The sequence below is a fragment of the Carassius gibelio genome, chromosome A9, assembly GCF_023724105.1.
Source record: "Carassius gibelio isolate Cgi1373 ecotype wild population from Czech Republic chromosome A9, carGib1.2-hapl.c, whole genome shotgun sequence".
Lineage (NCBI taxonomy): Eukaryota > Metazoa > Chordata > Actinopteri > Cypriniformes > Cyprinidae > Carassius > Carassius gibelio.
The window spans coordinates 25,412,875-25,430,139 of record NC_068379.1 but is presented as its reverse complement, the minus strand read 5'-3'; the positions used below and the strand labels follow the sequence as shown (position 1 = coordinate 25,430,139).

Genomic DNA, 17,265 nt, shown 5'->3' with positions numbered 1-17,265 from the left:
AAAACAAAATGATTTGCAGATGAGGTATGAAAAATAAATAAAAAATATGTCAGGGGAAAATAAGTGCTATTTTCTTACACAGCTGCACTTCTCAAATAAAATCATATCGTTTTAAGGACGTTTAGATATTTTTTTTTTTTATAAAAAAAACATGTTTTTTGCAGTGCATTTATTGCATACGCTCTGCACTATTAAACTGCCATGCAAGACAAAATTATATCCGTCTATGCATTAACCCGGCTCAAATCCCATAAGACACACACACACATAAGACGTCTGAATGCACAGAATTGTTCAAATTCAGGCAGTTCAGATACAAGAAAGACACCCAGTGAAAGCAACCCAGTGTTTAGGAGTAAGTGCATGTTCAAATATAACGCTCAAGGATCATAAATTAACTATTTGAGGTGGTTCTGGTCTGTTAACAGCACCGTGTGTTGCTGCGAGGCTTTCTGTGCAGGTTAACGGTGTCTGTAGGAATCAAATGCTCGTGTCGCTCCTCCGAAGCCAGAACTCTTCTGATGGCTTCCTCGAACGCAACTGTGACATTAGTCGCATCTTTAGCACTGGTTTCGAAGTACGGGTATCCTCCGCTTTCCCTGCACCACTCCTGCACCTCCTCGCGGGTCACCTGCCTCTCCGTCACGTCCACCTTGTTCCCCAGAAGCACGAACGGGAAGCTGTCGGGCTCCTTGACGTCGGCGTAGTAGATGAACTCCTTCCTCCAGTTGTTGAGGTTGTGGAAGCTCTGGCTGTCGTCCACGCTGAAGGTGAGCAGGCAGCAGTCGGAGCCGCGGTAGAAGGGCGTCCGCAGGCTCCGGAATCGCTCCTGACCCGCCGTGTCCCAGATCTGCAGCGTGACCAAGTGGCCGTCCACCTCCAGGTCTTTATTGAGGAACTCCACGCCGATGGTGTGAAAGAGATGGGCGTCAAACTTGTTAGTGACGTAGCGGTTCATGAGTGAGCTCTTTCCCACTCCACCGTCGCCCAGGAGAATGACTTTAAGAAGAGATGATTTAGACGACATGGTGTTTGTCTTCCTCGTCCTGTGAAATGAATTCCAGGGAGATTTTTAACACTACGCCTTCCATATTTCTGAAAGAAGACACGATTCTCAAAAAAAAAAAAAAAAAAACTGCTCACCAGAGCTGCATTTATTTATTCATTCAAAAATACAGTAGAAATTATTACAATTTAAAATAACTATTTTCTGTGTGAATATCTGTTAAATCACAGAAATAAATTAGACTTTAACGGAGATTCACAAAAGAAAATCATAATCTCTAATTCCAATAATATTACATAAATTTGACTGATCAAATAAATGCGACCTTTTTAATATTTGACATAATTCAAATAAATATACACATGTGGCTCTTAGGATGGTGCAAAAGAGCAAAACTAGCAGTAAAAGGTGGAGAGGGAATTATAAATCAGTATGTGTAACTCAGTTTATGTTTATTTAAATGAACTGATTCAGAAATTAAAATTGGTCAAAGTAAAAAAAAAAAAAAACTTTTTTTTTTGCAACATTTAAGAAAACTACGGAGAAGTTGGCTTACCTTTACTGACAAACGTAATTCATCGTTCAAGATCTGGAAAAAAAAAAAAAAAAAAAAAAAAACTGCTAAATTTGAAATATTATCAGTTTTTCATGCTGAAGTGAGATACAAAAATACTTTATAAAGAGCACATTATATCTGTCATTATTATTCATACAAGTTTCTATATGCAGTATAGTGATTATTTATTTTTTATTTTCTAAAAAAACAAAAATAAAACCATTAAAAGTACATCAGTGATATTTGCAAATAATTTTTAGCTTAAACATACAATATCTGATATATTTTTAACGGTATATTTCGTTGTTTAATGTAGGTGAATCATTTACTACACTAGACACAAATCAAGCTATCATTATTTTTTAATCTTAAGATGTTATGCACTAAATGAAGGCATGAGCAAGGTCCATTGAGACTCAGAGTAGTTTTCTCTCAGCTGCTGGTGGTCATTCGGTCATGTGCTCCGGTCTGTCCTGCATCACATGCAACAGTGTGCATTACAATTCAGACAACATGCACCACAGCCAGAGTTTAAACACCACAGAGAATGACTTCATTACACTTACACAAGTCTGCTGGAGAAAACACTCAGTCAATTCACTGCACAGACCTGAGGAGCTGATCAGATCGATCAATGTGGTTCAGACTTATCAGTTAGATATACCACATACTAGAAAATTCATCTCTCATCGTCTCTGAGAGCTGTTGGTGATTTATTTTTATTTTTGCATGGAATCCAATGGAGGTTTATTTTATCAGCAAAACAAAAGCCATTTTAACACAGCAAGAGGGTTAAATGATCAGATTCAAAAATTAATCCAAATGTTCCTGTTTATACAGCATCAAAAACTTAATTCTGATTGGTCAATCTGAATATTATATTTATGTGTACATATGATGTATACTAAAATACCTGTAAACAGACTAAAATTACTTTCCTTATTGATTTAATGATTATATATTATTATTCACACAATAGCAATAAATTATGAATAAATAATTGATTCTTCCTAATTTCTCTTTTTTCATCTTTTAAATGTTCGTTTCTAAAACGTCATCGACCAGGAGCGTGGCACGTCCTTTTAAGCTTCCTGGTCGATGATGTCACCCTCCTATGATGCACTAATTCATTAGTTTTAATGCAGACATTCCCAAACTTTTTTTGTCCTCTGAACCTCTTTCACCCAATATTTTGACTTTAAGTACCCCTGAGATTTAAATAAATAAATAATAATAATTGAATTATTAAGCATCACATTTGCATATTCACAGTTCTCTGTTAGTTAAGACTCACATGACATGCAGGTAAACAAATAACTTTTTTTTAGTAATTGTCTTATTTTGAATGATGTTATTTTAAAGAGGTTTATCTTCATTTTACATTTTTGAGATTAAATTAATTATTAGCTTTTCATTAGATTCACAAACCACTTCACTTCCTTTATGAGGAAACCTTTATGTAATATAATGTTTAATGCCCTTACTGTTGTTCATTCCAACAAATGGAATATATTTTCTTACTCTTTGTATTTTTATATCAATATGGTACAAACAAATTTGGTCGAAAGTTATCTAATGGTATTTGTAAGTAATCTATCCAGATCTCTCTCCGTGTGTGACACACACACACACACACACACACACACACACACACACATACTGTACATGACAGAAGGAAAGCAAAGTATATAAATATAACAAACAGTCATATATTTAAATTATGATTATTATAATATCATATTACTGTTAAAATATTGCTCATTAATAATACGTTATAATTTGTACACATTACGGTAATTTGAAAAAATGCCATATTATATACAAGTTACCATTTTGAGATGAAATATGACGTTTTTATGATATTCGCTGTTTATTTACGGAACTGCACGCAAATTAAAGCTTTTATGAGAGATTTGATGAAACGGAAAAACATGTAACAAACAACGACGACGTCATTTATAATAACGAAATTAAAAGTAAAACCCACCTAAGCCATGAATGACGCTGAGTTGATGAACTTGAGACGAAACCGATACAAAGTGGATCAGTCAGAAGGAAATAAACAGATCTGTGTTTGTAATGCTGTGAACTGGAGCTTTAAAACCGAAGATTTGAGCTCAAAGCAGCTCGGTCTCACCTGCAGCTGCTTCTCTACACATCGGGCTTCAGCGACCGGAAATCTCGATTCGATAAAAAGAAACAAAACAAGCAATAACGCGAAACATGACGAGTTTCGAGGATCTTCCGATGTTCTTTGATGGAGCCGCACTCCTGCAATCCTATTGGCTGGTGAGTGTCATGTGACCCCGCTGGCTGATGGTCGATCACGTGACGTGTTACTACACAAACAGAAGAGTTCAGGTCCTTGAAGCTGATTCATATTCCTTCTGATGAAGTTAAAGACAAGAGGTAAGATGAATCCCTGAGAATCGGGACAGAAGGCTACTGTCATTGTTTAAATTAATCATAATTCATTAAGGTATTAAATAACACCATGAATTAAAAGCACATATCAAACTTGTTCATTTTAGCCTATATGCCTCTATTATTAAATTTCTTAAATTAAAAATAGAGGCCTGTATATAAATCATAGTGTAAATTAGGTGGAATATATATTTAGTATTTGTCATTAATGGAACCTTTTTCACATTAATAAATAAATCCTCCTCCTGAGAAACATCGGAATGCTGAGAAAATCTTTTCTAATCAGATTGTTTCTTATTTTTATGACTGTCGTGTTGTAATGAAGTTTCCACTGCTGACGGAGACACCACAAGCAAGTCATTTACATTCATTTATTCATTTATTGAGAACTTCTCAGGGTTCCCACTCAATGCATTTCCATGATTAAACCCTACTTATCATGACCAAACGTTTAACCCTTCATTACTAAAATCATATTATCACATTTCCAATTAATCACATTATCAAACTTTGTTCAGAATCTGAGTCGAACTTTTAAGGAGTTTTAAATAAGTACCAGAGACTTTGTTCTTTTTATAAACCGTTTTAATCAAGTATTTCTATAGTATTTATATTTCATTCAGCACTGATGTGGATTAAACACTTACATCAAAGAACAAATTATAATTTAACTGAATTATAGAATTATAGAATTATTCTTTTAGTCTCATGCTGAACAAATATTGAAATTGTGATATGGATCAAATATTGGAAACATGATGAGTGTAAAAGATGAAAGCAGGTGGATCCAGAACTACAGGAGTAACATTTACTGACTATTGAACGATAAGATCCTCAGAGAGTAATAATTACAGAAGAAAGGAAAGAGTGTGTGAGTGAAGGTGGTTGTGAATGTGTGTAGATGTGTGTTAGTTACAGGATCAGAGAATGACACTGTTCCTCTCTCATAGTCCAGATCAACTCTCACACGCTCAAGATCCTGTTTAACACGAAAACCAAACTGAACAGACCATCCACGCTGCACACTCCAGACATCAGTGTTAAAGAAAACACCTCCCTTCCTCTGGTTTGATTCTGTAGTTACTCCAAGAATCCAGCCTAAACTCTCTTTAACCTCCACATCCCAGCAGTGTGTTCCTGAGTTAAAACCCTCTGAACCCAGAACACAGGGATAATAGTTAAATCTCTCTGGATTATCAGGAAGAGGTTTGTTCTCGCTGTATCTCACACTGGTCAGATCATCAGACAGGACGAGATATCGATCTGCAGTGTTTGGATCCAGAATCACAGGAGCTGATGAGACACAATCAACAGCTGCTTTTATTCTGATGTTCATATAATGATCAAGAGTGAACCACACACAGATTATTATGAATTATGACCAGTGTTCATTTTCACACGCATTTCTGATTTGTCAAGTCTGTCTTTACCTTGAGTCACATTTCAGTCATTTGAGTCTTTTTCAGATAATTTTAGTCAAACTGCAGTTACTAATATTTAATTTGGTAGATATTCCATATGTAGTTTTCAAACAAAAATAGTCATTAATTCTTCTCTCTTATAATGTGTTATTAAATATGCCTGCAAACGCAGCCAAAGTGTAATTGCTGCTGTTACAGGAAAATAAAATCATTTTTTAGACTATTGACCAAACATTTAATTCAAATATTTACTTACATTTTGGCCACCTTTTTTTTTTTTTTTTTTGTTATAGATGACACAGCTTCTATAATTTCTTCTACAAAAAAAACGTGGACATCACAACCCTTAAAAAATAAACTATTGTTTTATCATAGTAAAATTACTTAATTTTCTTTTGCATGATTTCTGAATGATTGAGACTATAAAATAAATTAGAGTCATAATATATCATAGCCATAGAACGACACTTGTAATTTGTAAATAATACAATTAATTTATTTACTTTTTATTATTGTATTTTTTTATCATTATTAAAGTTCTATTTTGACCCCTATTGTAGGATTTTTTTTTTCTTCATGATATTTGATGAAGGGGTCACAATCATACAATCCTGCTTAGGGCACTCATTAGTCCAGCAGTGTGACTGTATAAAACACATGTGTAGTAACGTGGTGATGTATTTACCTTAAATACGCGTACACGTCATACTGACTGGCATGAATGTGCGTGTCCAGGTTCATTCACTTCTGGATGTTCGTAAGGTAGGGTGGATTTGAGATTTGGCGGCAGTAAAGTAAATAAATTAAATAATAATATTAATAATAATAATAATTACTTTTGTTTTCTTCAAAATGTGAGTTTTTGTTAATAGCTTTTAATTGTAAGGATGCTTTGGTCATAATCATAGAGTGTCATTGCAAATGTGTGCGATTTCAAACATTCATGACATGTTTTATGATAAAGTATTCAAAGTGACAGGGATTCTGCTGATCTTTAAAGGGCATTTAAAAGTCCTATTTAAGTCTTAAGTCCAAGTCTTAAAATAGAACAGAAAGACTTTATTAATATAAGTAATGCCATTGATGGTTGCATGCATTGCAAAAATAAATAAAGTAATTAATTAATTAAAATATTTTCATATTTGTAATCTTTTTCATTAACTAGCATTATCAAATATTAGTAGATACTGTAACACATGTATTGTTCTTTGTTAGTTCATGTTAATTAATACATTAACTTATTGTAAAGTGGTACCTGTTAAATTGACATATTACATATTTTCATATGACTTTTTAGAGACATTGTCAGTGAGAAGAAATTCAGAGAAGAGGCCCACTTCATGTGGCTAGATAGTTCTTTAACTCCTTAACATTTAGTGAAGACTGTCTTTTTTCATCTGTTTTTTCTTCCTCTGATGGACTGTATTGCCCTCGACGGTAAAATGTTCAAATGGAAAAAACTTCTAACTTTCTCTGAAACAGTGCTTACGATGCGGTGAGATATTTAAAGACTGTCCACCTGGGTGTGTGAGGAACGACAGGAGGAGAGTCCTGTATGTGCTTCAGGGCTTCTGCTCGGCTGATTGTTTTATCAGCGATGGAGGTGAATTTAAGAATAAGTGCTTTTTTTTTTTTTCTTGTGTCATGTCTATAGTCTCAATCTATATTTGTATACAATTATATTTTCTGTTTTGTTGTTTGAAAAAATTAAATAAAATCACTGTTATCAGTTTGGTTTTTTGGAGGCAGCATGCATAAAATGGGATGCAGACACTGAAAATATACTGTATGTAGTCAACTGAACTTAAGATTACTTTATTGGCTTGAATATTTCACATGCAGAATTTCCAAAGCAAAATAATAATAATAATAATAATAATAAAATAAAAAATAAATAAATAAAAAAGGTAAAAAATTACAGTAAATAAATAAATAAAAAGAAATATGGCAGAGGAAAGATTAAAATAAGAGAGGCATTGGATTACACTAAGTGCCAATAGCTATAGATTCTATTTACACTGTGTTAAAATAGCAGGATTGTCTGCTATTTATATTACTTATTGCAAATAGTTAATTCGAAATGTGAAAAAGGAGAAAGGAGGCAAAAGGAGGTTTTCCATCTGCAACAGAGTCGACTGCGCTTTATCTGTTTAACATTGACTAGCCAAATAAGAAATATATAGGGTTCCATTATCCAATGTTTTTTTTTTTTTTATCACAAAACGAACATGATAAAAGCTGCTGGATTTATGATAAAAGCTGGACATTGGATTTAAAAATATTTAAATCCAAAAGCATCAACGTTTTACTATAGTAAGTGCTAAATTGATCATAATTAATTAATTTATCAGGATTGAATATTAGTCACAAAGAAATAAAGTTGTATGAACATAGCCTGCTTATTCAGTCGAGTCTGTTTCTGTTTATTTGAAGTCACAATAGCCTATATACATCACATTTAGAAAAAAACTGCATTTCTATATTTTTATAAAAGCATTTAAAAAAAACAATTATATTTTTATGGCATAGGCAACGCAGAGCTAAATTCTTGTGACGAGACTTATGACAGATAAAATGTTACTAAATAAATAAAAGATTGTGAAAGAGAATAAGAAGCTGACGTCTGATTTTTTTGAGTATTCACATTTACCATGTTTACTGTGGTAACGTTAATACCTAGAGTGCATAGTCTTTTGCATGGCTTATAAACATTTCTGGTCTTTATAATCCACATCAGATCAAGTTATTTCAAACACACGCTGCTGACTGAAAGTGAGTTTTGAGCTCAACTTATTTTAAAAGTGTTTAATGCTGGTGTTATAGCTGTTAGCTTTATGAAATGATCCGCAGTGCTGACACTCTCCAGACGCGGAGAAACTCTGCCTTTGTTCATAACCACTCCTCTAACCCCAGCTGGCCCACTTTGGCCCAAGGTTTTCGACGAAAACAGCTATATAACTTCAGCATTAAATACTTTTTAAAATCAGTTGAGTTCAAAAATCACAAATCTGATGTGTATTATAATCACTAAACAAGGCAAAAATCTTTATAAGCGATGTAAAAGATTATGCATGCTAAACATTAACGTTAACATAGTAAACATGGTAAATGCAACCAGCTTCTTATTCTCTATTACAATTGTGTATTTATTTAACATACTTTATCTGTCATAAATCTAGTCTCGAGAGTTTAGCTCCACGTAGCATATCATCAAAATATAATAATGATTTTTATTCGGGAGCTTTTATAAAAATAGAGAGCGTCTGCGCTGCGGATCATTTCAGAAAGCTAACAGCTTTAACACCAGCATTAAACACTTCATAAAATAAGCTGAGCTCAAAACTCACTTTCAGTCAGCAGCGAGTGTTATCCAATGTGGATTATAATCACGTAAACAAGCCAGAAATATTTTAAGCGATGTAAAAGTCTACGCACACTAAACATGTTACCATAGTAAACATGGTAAATATAACCGCTTGAAGAAATCCGACTTCGGCTTCTTATTCTCTATCACAATTGTGTATTTATTTAGTAACTTATATTATCTGTCACAAGTCTCATCTCGAGAGTTTAGCTCCACGTTTCCTATCTTAAAAAATATAATAATGTTTTTGTTCGGGAGCTTTTATAAAAATATATATATTATCATTCATTTTCTCAATGTGATGTATATAGGCCACTTTGGCTACAAATCAACAGAAAGAGACTCGACTGAATAAGCAGACTATTTTCATAAACATTAATAATAAATAAATAAAATAGAAATAAGTGTATTTATGTGTGATAAATTTTTAGTCCTGATAAATTAAATCATTATGATCAATGTATCACTTATTCTATATTTAAAACATCGATGCTTTTGAATTTGAATATTTAACAAAGCATGGAAACAAACTGCCACTTTTATCATCTTCGTTTTGTGATCGCGCATGTTCCAGTGACTTATTTCTTAGTTTTCTGATAACTTCTCTGTTAAGGAGGTCTAACCAATCAGAGTCCACCTTATGGATGACGTTAGAAAAGGACGATAGGTGGCGAGCTAGAAACTTCCTGACCTCTCTTGTCAGCGAGCGGAGTGAAGAGAATGAACGCATGTTCCTGAGTTCCTGATATTAATCTTTGGAGTTTGCCTACTTTGTGTGCGTTTATGCAAAGATGTAAGTCTATATACTTTTATGTGATACTTAATATAGTTATCCCGCCCTGTTATGGCTTTATTTGAAAGAAATTATCGAGATATCTGCCTCCTCAGAGTTCTGAACTCACGCTGAAGTAGTTAAATATAACAGATTATGCATATGAAGTTATTTATTTACTTCAGTCCTTATGTATCATCGTTTGGTGCATCATAATTCAGTTAATAAGTGTTTAGATGTTGATTATCATATTCTCCGTAATCCCGTTCATATACGATGATTACTCATAACTTTATAACAGACACGGAGACTTGCAAATTACTGTTATACATACTGAATGCGCCATCTAGAGGGCAATTTAAGTATTGCAGTTAACTAGGAATTGTATTAGATGTGAATATCATGTATGTCAGTGATCCTCAAATCTGGCTCGCGAGATCCACTTTCCTGCAGAGTTTAGCTCCGACTCCAATTAAACACACCTGCCTGTGATTTTCTAATGATCCTTAAGACACTGATTAGCAAACTCATGCGTGTTTTATTAGGGTTAGAACTAAACTTCACAGGAAAGTGGCTCTCGCGAGCCAGATTTGAGGATCACTGATGTATGTTGTCATTATATTATTGTAATATGTTATTTATTTGTTTATTTCAGACCACACACACACACAGACACACACACGTTTACTACAGTAAAGTCAGAATGTTCTGAATCCTGCAGTTTATACTCTACTGGTTTTAGCAGAGTGGCTCAAATTTGAATCATGGTGCCAAGACTGTGATGACCTATATCAAAGAAAGGAGCAGAGACGTAGAATAGTACAACCAAGATCAAGCTCATTAGTAAAGCCTAGACTTGCCACTGTTCTTCATGGAGCTGATCAAACCCATAGCACTACTACACAAGCACTGTTACCCTCAAAGCAGTCCAACCTAGTTCAGAGACTCGAACAGAGTAGGGTGTTGTGCCCATACTGTGACAGTACCGAACACTTCCTCAGCCAGTGCACCACCTTCCAGAAATTTGGTAAAGAGGAGATGTTTAATGGATCAAAGACAACAACCGTTGTTGGAAATGTGGGCGGTCTCACTTAGCAAAAAATTGCACTCTGAAAAAGCCCTGTCGCTTATGTAATGGGAAACACCTTCAAATCCTTCATGAGGTGAACGACCGATCACAGACAGAGGGCACCTGTTTGGTGAGCTCCACAAATAATACCCTGTACCTGGACAGGCCTGAAGGATCCAAGCATGTTCTACTGAAAGTGATTCCTGTCGTGCTACAACACAAGAAATCAAACCCTAAACACCTACGCAGTGCTCGATAAAGGACTCGAAAGAACCATGCTACTCCCAGCAGCAGTTCAGAAGCTAGGACTTAAGGGACAGACAGAGGACCTAGCATTAAGAACAATTCGACAAGATGTCAAGAAACTCATTGGGGCCTCCGTTTCCTTTAAGGTGCGCTCAATATCACAGCCTCAACGGAGCTACCAAATCCAGAAGCGTTTACCTCTGAGCACTTAAGTCTGGCTGAGCACTCCTACCCCATCTCTATGCTTCAGCAAAAATATCAACACCTGAAGAGGATTCCCTTGCAGCCCATCAACAGAGCATGTCCCCTTCTTCTAATAGGAGCAGATCACCCCCACCTAATTACACCCATTGAGCCTGTACTTCTCGGCCCCCCTGGAGGTCCAGCAGCTATCAGAACCCGACTGGGTTGGACATTACAAGGCCCAACATGCTTTCTAGAGCAACAGCTCCCACCTCAGCAATGTTTACATATCTCTGTCAACCCTCAAATGGAAGAACTTTTCCGGAATGTGGAGAGACTTTGGCAAGGTGATGCCATCCCACACAAGAACGAGATATTGGTTGTACAATCAAGACAAGATCAGATTGCATTGGACTTGTTATAAGCCAGAACCACCAGAGTCATGGTAGATGGAGTGAACCGCTATGCAACACCACTCCTAAGGAAAGCTGATATGCCTCACCTCCATGCCACGAAGGATTCTGTCATGCCAAATTTGAGAAGCACAGAGCGACGACTGGCAAAGGATCCTGTGAAGGCAGCTACATATAATGAAGAGATCAAGAAACTGGAGAATTCTGGCTATGTTGTTAAGCTCACTATGGACTGTGAGACCACTGGAGGAGAGTCATGGTTTATTCCCCACCACATGGTTCAACATAATGGAAAAAACAGTGTTGTGTTCAACTGCTCCTTCGAACACAAAGGTCAAAACCTGAACCACTACCTCCTGGCTGGACCTGCTCTCAGCCCTTCCCTTCTGGGAGTTCTGTTGCGCTTCAGGGAGTATACTCTTGCAGTAAGTGGAGATATAAAGGCTATGTTTCATCAGGTCCGCCTACTGCCTGATGACCAACATCTCCTCCGCTTTGTTTGGCGTGATCTTGAACCCAGTAACCCTCCCAGCATTTATGAGTGGCAAGTGTTGCCTTTTGGCACAACCTGCAGCCCTTGCTGTGCCATTTATGCTGTACAGCGCCATGCTTTGGAGAACACGCAACCAGATAACACCCTCAGATCAACAGTTGAACATAACTTTTATGTAGACAACTGCCTCAAGAGTGTAAGGTTCCCAGATGATGCCAAAGAGTTGGTGGATGGTTTGCGTAGCTTTCTTAGTAGTGGTGGGTTTGAAATTCGTCAATGGGCCTGGAACATGCCAAATGTCATTGATCACCTTCCCAAAGAGGCTCGTTCAGACAGCATTGAGCTTTGGCTATCACATGACAAGGTCGAACCACAGGAATCCACTCTTGGCTTGAAATGGAATTATGATGCAGACATCCTCGGTTACAAACACCGCCCAGTACCAAAAACCACACCCACTCTGCGGCACATTTATAGGGTCACAGCAAGCCAATATGACCCTCTGGGATTCATTCTGCCTTTCACCTCCCGTGCTAAAATTCTGATCCAACAGTTGTGGAACAAACAAAGAGATTGGGATGACCCCCTGTTGCCAACAGACCTATTGAAAGCCTGGAACGAGTGGGAGAATGAGCTCCCCATCCTTTCTGAAGTTACACTTCCACGGTGCTATGTTTCAGCAGATATGGACAAACCCAATGTCACAAGACAAATTCATATCTTCTGTGATGCTTCAGAACAAGCATATGGTTCTGTGGCATACCTCAGAACTGAAGATGAACAGGGCAAAATTCAGCTTGCATTTCTGATGGCCAGATCTAAAGTTGCCCCCAAACGCAAACAAACTGTTCCAAGACTTGAGCTATGTGCAGCCCTTATTGGTGCCCAACTTTCAAAGCTACTAGAAAACGAACTCACAATTGAAATCAACCGAGTTGTCCTGTGGTCCGATTCAACCAGAGTTCTTTCATGGATAAAATCTGAGTCCTGCACCTTTAAAGTCTTCGTAGGGACTAGGATAGCAGAAATCCAAGACCTAACTGACCAACATGAATGGCGATATGTAGATTCTCCTAGAAACCCTGCAGATGATCTCACAAGGGGGCGCAGCTTAATAGAGCTTACAACACCAAACAGATGGAGTCAAGGTCCACCATTCTTACTACAAGCTGAATCTAAGTGGCCAGCTATGCCAACCTTTAAAACCCCTGATGATGAGGGGGAAAAGAGGAAAAGTGTATTCTGTGGTGTCTCAAGAATGTCCAATCCCGTAGCAGTAGGAGTACAGTTCCTGGAAAGACCTAGTTGGAGCCACAGTCCAGCACAGTCAAAGTGACTCAAACCAATCCAGCTCACCTACAGCTAAAGATTATGTGATGGCAGAAAATCTCATCTTTCAAAATATCGAACGAAACAGCTTCCCTGAGGAATATGAACAACTGAGAGCTGGTAAGCCTGTCTCCACCACAAGCCGCTTGCTTACTTTGGCCCCAGAGTTTGATGAATCCAGTCAGCTTATACGTGTTGGAGGACGTCTACGTAGGGCTGAAGGTCTAGAACTCCAGACAATTCACCCAATAGTTCTGGATCCTCACCACCCGGCAACCAAACTACTCATACAAGACTATGACAGTAAGTTGTGTCACCCAGGACCGGAACGGGTATTTGCTGAATTGGGGAGAAATGTGTGGATACTCCGAGGTCGTGAGGCAGTTCGAAAATCCCAACACAACTGTATAGAATGTCATAAGTGGAAGGCAAAACTTGAGTTCCCTAAAATGGCTGATTTACCTCCAGCCTGTCTGAGACTCCACAAACCTCCCTTTTACAGCACAGGTATGGATTGATTTGGGCCCTTCCAAATCAAGATAGGCAGATGCTGTGAGAAAAGATGGGGCATAATCTTCAAGTGTCTCACGACTCGATGTGTACACATTGAGCTGCTCACATCTATAGACACAGATTCCTTTCTTATGGCTCTGAGAAGATTTATTGCACGCCGTTGTTCTTCTCTTGTTTTCGGCTCATTTTGGTGTAGCAGCTCATCTGGTTATTCACACATAATGCTGAAATCTGTCAATATTCCCTCATGCATCATCTCCAGTGTGTGTGTAACAGCACAGATCTTCTCCAGACTCACTGTTTTGGACGATGTCCTGCATCTTCTTCCAGACTCTGAAGGGCAGGTTGCCCAAGTAACGCGGCACATGAATCAAAGCTCCAGAAGGAGTCTGTGGATCCGGCTGTGATGAGATCTGGACTCTGGAAGAACATTCAGGATCAGAACTGCAGTGTCTTTGGATCAGAAGCAGAGAGAGCAGAGACACCAGCAGATCACTCACCTTTCCATCGTGACTGGAAACTCCTGCAGAACAAACACACCATTGATCATCAAGAACTCAATCAATCATCAATCAATCAATCAATGGATGATCTGAAATCAGACCTTCAGAAAGCAGACGTCACTGGCTTTCATCATCTCCTCCGTGTCTTTGATTGTGTGTGAAAGAGCTGAGATGTGTCTGTTCATCTCCTCCAGCTTCTCCTTCATCATCTGCTTCTTCTGCTCCTCTTCCTCTCTCAGTGCAGTGATTGTAGCTTCTTCTTCATCTCTGAGAAACTGATGAAGCTTCTCAAACTGCTGTTTAATCTGACGCTCTGTGTGCTCAGCTTGAGACTGAAATCAAATCACATTCACTTCAATCATCTCCATCAACACACATCAACACATCACATCATTCGGATACCAGAGAAACTCAGACACCGACATATAACAGATCCAGAAGCAGATTGCTGCTCGTCATTTACAAAAATAATCAACTGGAATCATTATATTAAATATAACACATCATAATTGTGTTTAGTGATGCTACAGCTGAACTGAAAATGACTCTTGATTCTGTTTCCTCACCTTGATGTGTTGAACTGTTTTCTCAAACTCTTCTTTAATGTTTTCATTGTGTTGAAGTTTCTTCTGTAAGGACTTCAGTTCTGTATTGAGCTCCTCCTAGAATTGAACAAAATAAAAATATATAAAACACCAGATTACAGTGAAGAGAAGAGAATACAGTGATCATACAGTGCTGTGTTTTTGTGTATATCTCACACTAAATTGATTCAGAAATTAAAAGCAAACATAAATCAAACAAAACCTGATTAAAAACAAAATACACTTTACTAAAACTTTTTCATCAGTATGAATTTGATCTCTTACCCAGTGACTACACTTTAGTTCACAAACACAGAACAAATCAGAGCAGAGTTTATGTCATATGAAGTTGAGTAAAACAGCAGAGAGAAATACTGAGTGCATGAATGAGATGATATCTGTGTTTATGACTTATTGTTCTTTATAAATGAAACAAGAGACATTTGTCCTACCTTATATGATGAAACTTCTTCACTGATGGGTCTGAATGTGTGACTGACGTGTTTCCGTGAAGTAACACACACTAAACACGCCGGCTGTTTGTCCTCCAGACAGAAGAGTTTGAGTTTCTCACTGTGTAAACTGCAGATCTCCTCAGATCCTGATGAACGACTCTCATTTCTCTCCTTCAGGAACGACTCACACAAGTTTTGTAATGCCAGATTAGTTGGAGGATGTTCTCTTGAGGATCTTCTCCTGCAGACAGGACACTCCTGAGTTTTCTTGGTTCTCCAGAACTGTTGAAGACACTCTTTACAGACACTGTGACTACATGATAAAAGAACAGGAGTCTTGAATAAATCACAGCACACGGGACAATTATAGTCATATTCAGCTGATGAAGCCATTTTCACTGTTTGAGCTCCAGCAACCTAAACTTTACTTTCACTTTCTGAATGACGGTTTCAAACATGAATAACCTCGAGAATCACAAAGATCTGCTGTCTGTTCAGAAACGAACTTCTTCAAAGTCTTTCTCTTCGTCGTCCTCTGATGACTGATTCTTGTTTGCTTTTGTCAAAGAGAAGAAAATCAGTGACAGAAAGAAGAAATAACAAGTCAGTCTCTTCCTGGTTAGTGTTGTAAGAGGGAGGAGTTTCTGATCAGCTTTGTGTGTTTAACCCTTTAACATTCAACTCTAAAAGAAGCCAATGATTATGTATTTATATTTTACATTTTGAATTAATTTAAAATTCTATGTACGTTCATCTAAACGATATAAATATCTACTGTACAGATGAGATGTCTGTTTATGGTAAAACTTTATTTACAAACTGCTTCATGCGTTTTATTTATTTTTTGAATAATAAACATACCTGCAACCAGTGTAACTAATGACGTTACTTAGTTACTTTTTATTGAAAGTAATGCGCTAAGTTACCTTTGCGTTCATTTTTAAATCTGGGTGTCACAAATCACGATGGAAGCGGATTGTTTAGTGCAAGTGAACAGTTTATTTAAAAGTGGTAAAGTGACAAGGTGTTGAGTTGTAGAGAGGATAACTTCTAAAGGAGACACAGGAGATCATCATGGGGATATAAAAAAACACAGGTTAGTAGAGAAGTTGGGCACCAGTTCACGGAAGTCAATTGTAGACCGGACACCGGAGTATTGAGTTGGAGGTGTCTTTATCCTGGTGAGTGATTACTGGGTGCAGGTGCAAATGATCAGTACTCCGGTGATTGCGATTGTGCTTGATGTGAGTCAGGTGTAGATGATGATTTGGGTGGCTGTGACAGAGAGTTCCTGACTTTACCCCTCCTCCAGGGGCGGCTCCTGATGCCTTGACACGATGACGAGGGCAACCTCTGGGTGTGGGACGATCAGGATGTTGTCAGTGTAACTCCTCAAGAAGCATGGGGTCTAGAGAGTCATCCCGGGCCACCCAGGAACGTTCCACTGGTCCGTACCCATCCCATTCCACCAGGTATTCCAGCCGGGACCCAGTCGCCGGGAGTTCAGGATTTCCTTCACCTGGTAGATGGTAGTATACGGAATGCAGTGTCTTTTAGTACGGCCCGCTGGATCATTTTAAATCACATCCCTAAACACAAACAATGGAGACGCCAGAGTTGCACTTGCCTCAGATTATTTCAAAGGTAAAATGCATTGTCAACAAATGCATGACAGAAATGTTTGCACTAAAGTTCTTAGAGTTTCCGCAGGTCCTTAAACAGTCGTTAGTTAAATCGTTTAAATGTAAGGCTCTTAAATTATACAGAAAGACTTAATTACAAAAGGTCTTAAATTTGGGTGTCTGGTCTGTGTTTCCCTGGGTCTCCACTAGTGGTCTCACTTCCCCATAGGCACCTCACCGCAGGCACTATAATTCCCACAAGGCCTTTTCCCTTCATCACAGTAATTATACTCCTGTTAATTACACTCAGGT

General features: G+C 37.6%; 2 protein-coding genes across 8 annotated transcripts; both read right to left on the bottom strand.

Annotated features, from left to right (window-relative positions):
- Positions 1-83: 83 nt before the first annotated feature.
- On the bottom strand, positions 84-3,840 carry LOC128020246 (ras-related protein Rab-9A). 7 transcript variants are annotated; one of them, XM_052607036.1, is made up of 6 exons: positions 3,700-3,826; positions 3,550-3,579; positions 2,129-2,180; positions 1,983-2,035; positions 1,563-1,595; positions 84-1,046 (listed from the first exon to the last, which is right to left on the bottom strand). In XM_052607036.1, exon 6 carries the CDS (start codon positions 1,025-1,027, stop codon positions 422-424), a length of 606 nt encoding a protein of 201 aa, XP_052462996.1. In that variant the 5' UTR covers positions 1,028-1,046; positions 1,563-1,595; positions 1,983-2,035; positions 2,129-2,180; positions 3,550-3,579; positions 3,700-3,826; the 3' UTR covers positions 84-421. The 7 variants fall into 7 exon arrangements, with proteins under 7 accessions (XP_052462996.1, XP_052462999.1, XP_052462995.1 ...); XM_052607039.1 differs by having other exon boundaries at positions 1,983-2,030; XM_052607035.1 differs by lacking the exon at positions 3,550-3,579 and having other exon boundaries at positions 3,700-3,837.
- A 506-nt stretch (positions 3,841-4,346) lies between these two features.
- Positions 4,347-15,981, bottom strand: LOC128020243 (E3 ubiquitin-protein ligase TRIM35-like). Its single transcript, XM_052607027.1, has 6 exons — positions 15,329-15,981; positions 14,859-14,954; positions 14,394-14,624; positions 14,290-14,312; positions 14,088-14,209; positions 4,347-5,279 (listed from the first exon to the last, which is right to left on the bottom strand). The coding sequence occupies exons 1-6, from the start codon at positions 15,722-15,724 to the stop codon at positions 4,795-4,797; spliced, it is 1,353 nt and encodes a 450-aa protein (XP_052462987.1). The 5' UTR covers positions 15,725-15,981; the 3' UTR covers positions 4,347-4,794.
- Positions 15,982-17,265: the final 1,284 nt, after the last annotated feature.

What these genes read in the sequence shown, in the direction of transcription:
- LOC128020243 (XM_052607027.1), bottom strand. Translation starts at nt 15,724, where the DNA reads ATGGCTTCATCAGCTGAATATGACTATAATTGTCCCGTGTGCTGTGAT. An exon ending in AAGAAGTTTCATCATATAAG is followed by an intron (nt 14,955 to 15,328) that starts GTAGGACAAATG and finishes GTTCAATTCTAG; the next exon opens with GAGGAGCTCAATACAGAACT. An exon ending in AAACAGTTCAACACATCAAG is followed by an intron (nt 14,625 to 14,858) that starts GTGAGGAAACAG and finishes ATTTGATTTCAG; the next exon opens with TCTCAAGCTGAGCACACAGA.
- LOC128020246 (XM_052607037.1), bottom strand. Translation starts at nt 1,027, where the DNA reads ATGTCGTCTAAATCATCTCTTCTTAAAGTCATTCTCCTGGGCGACGGT.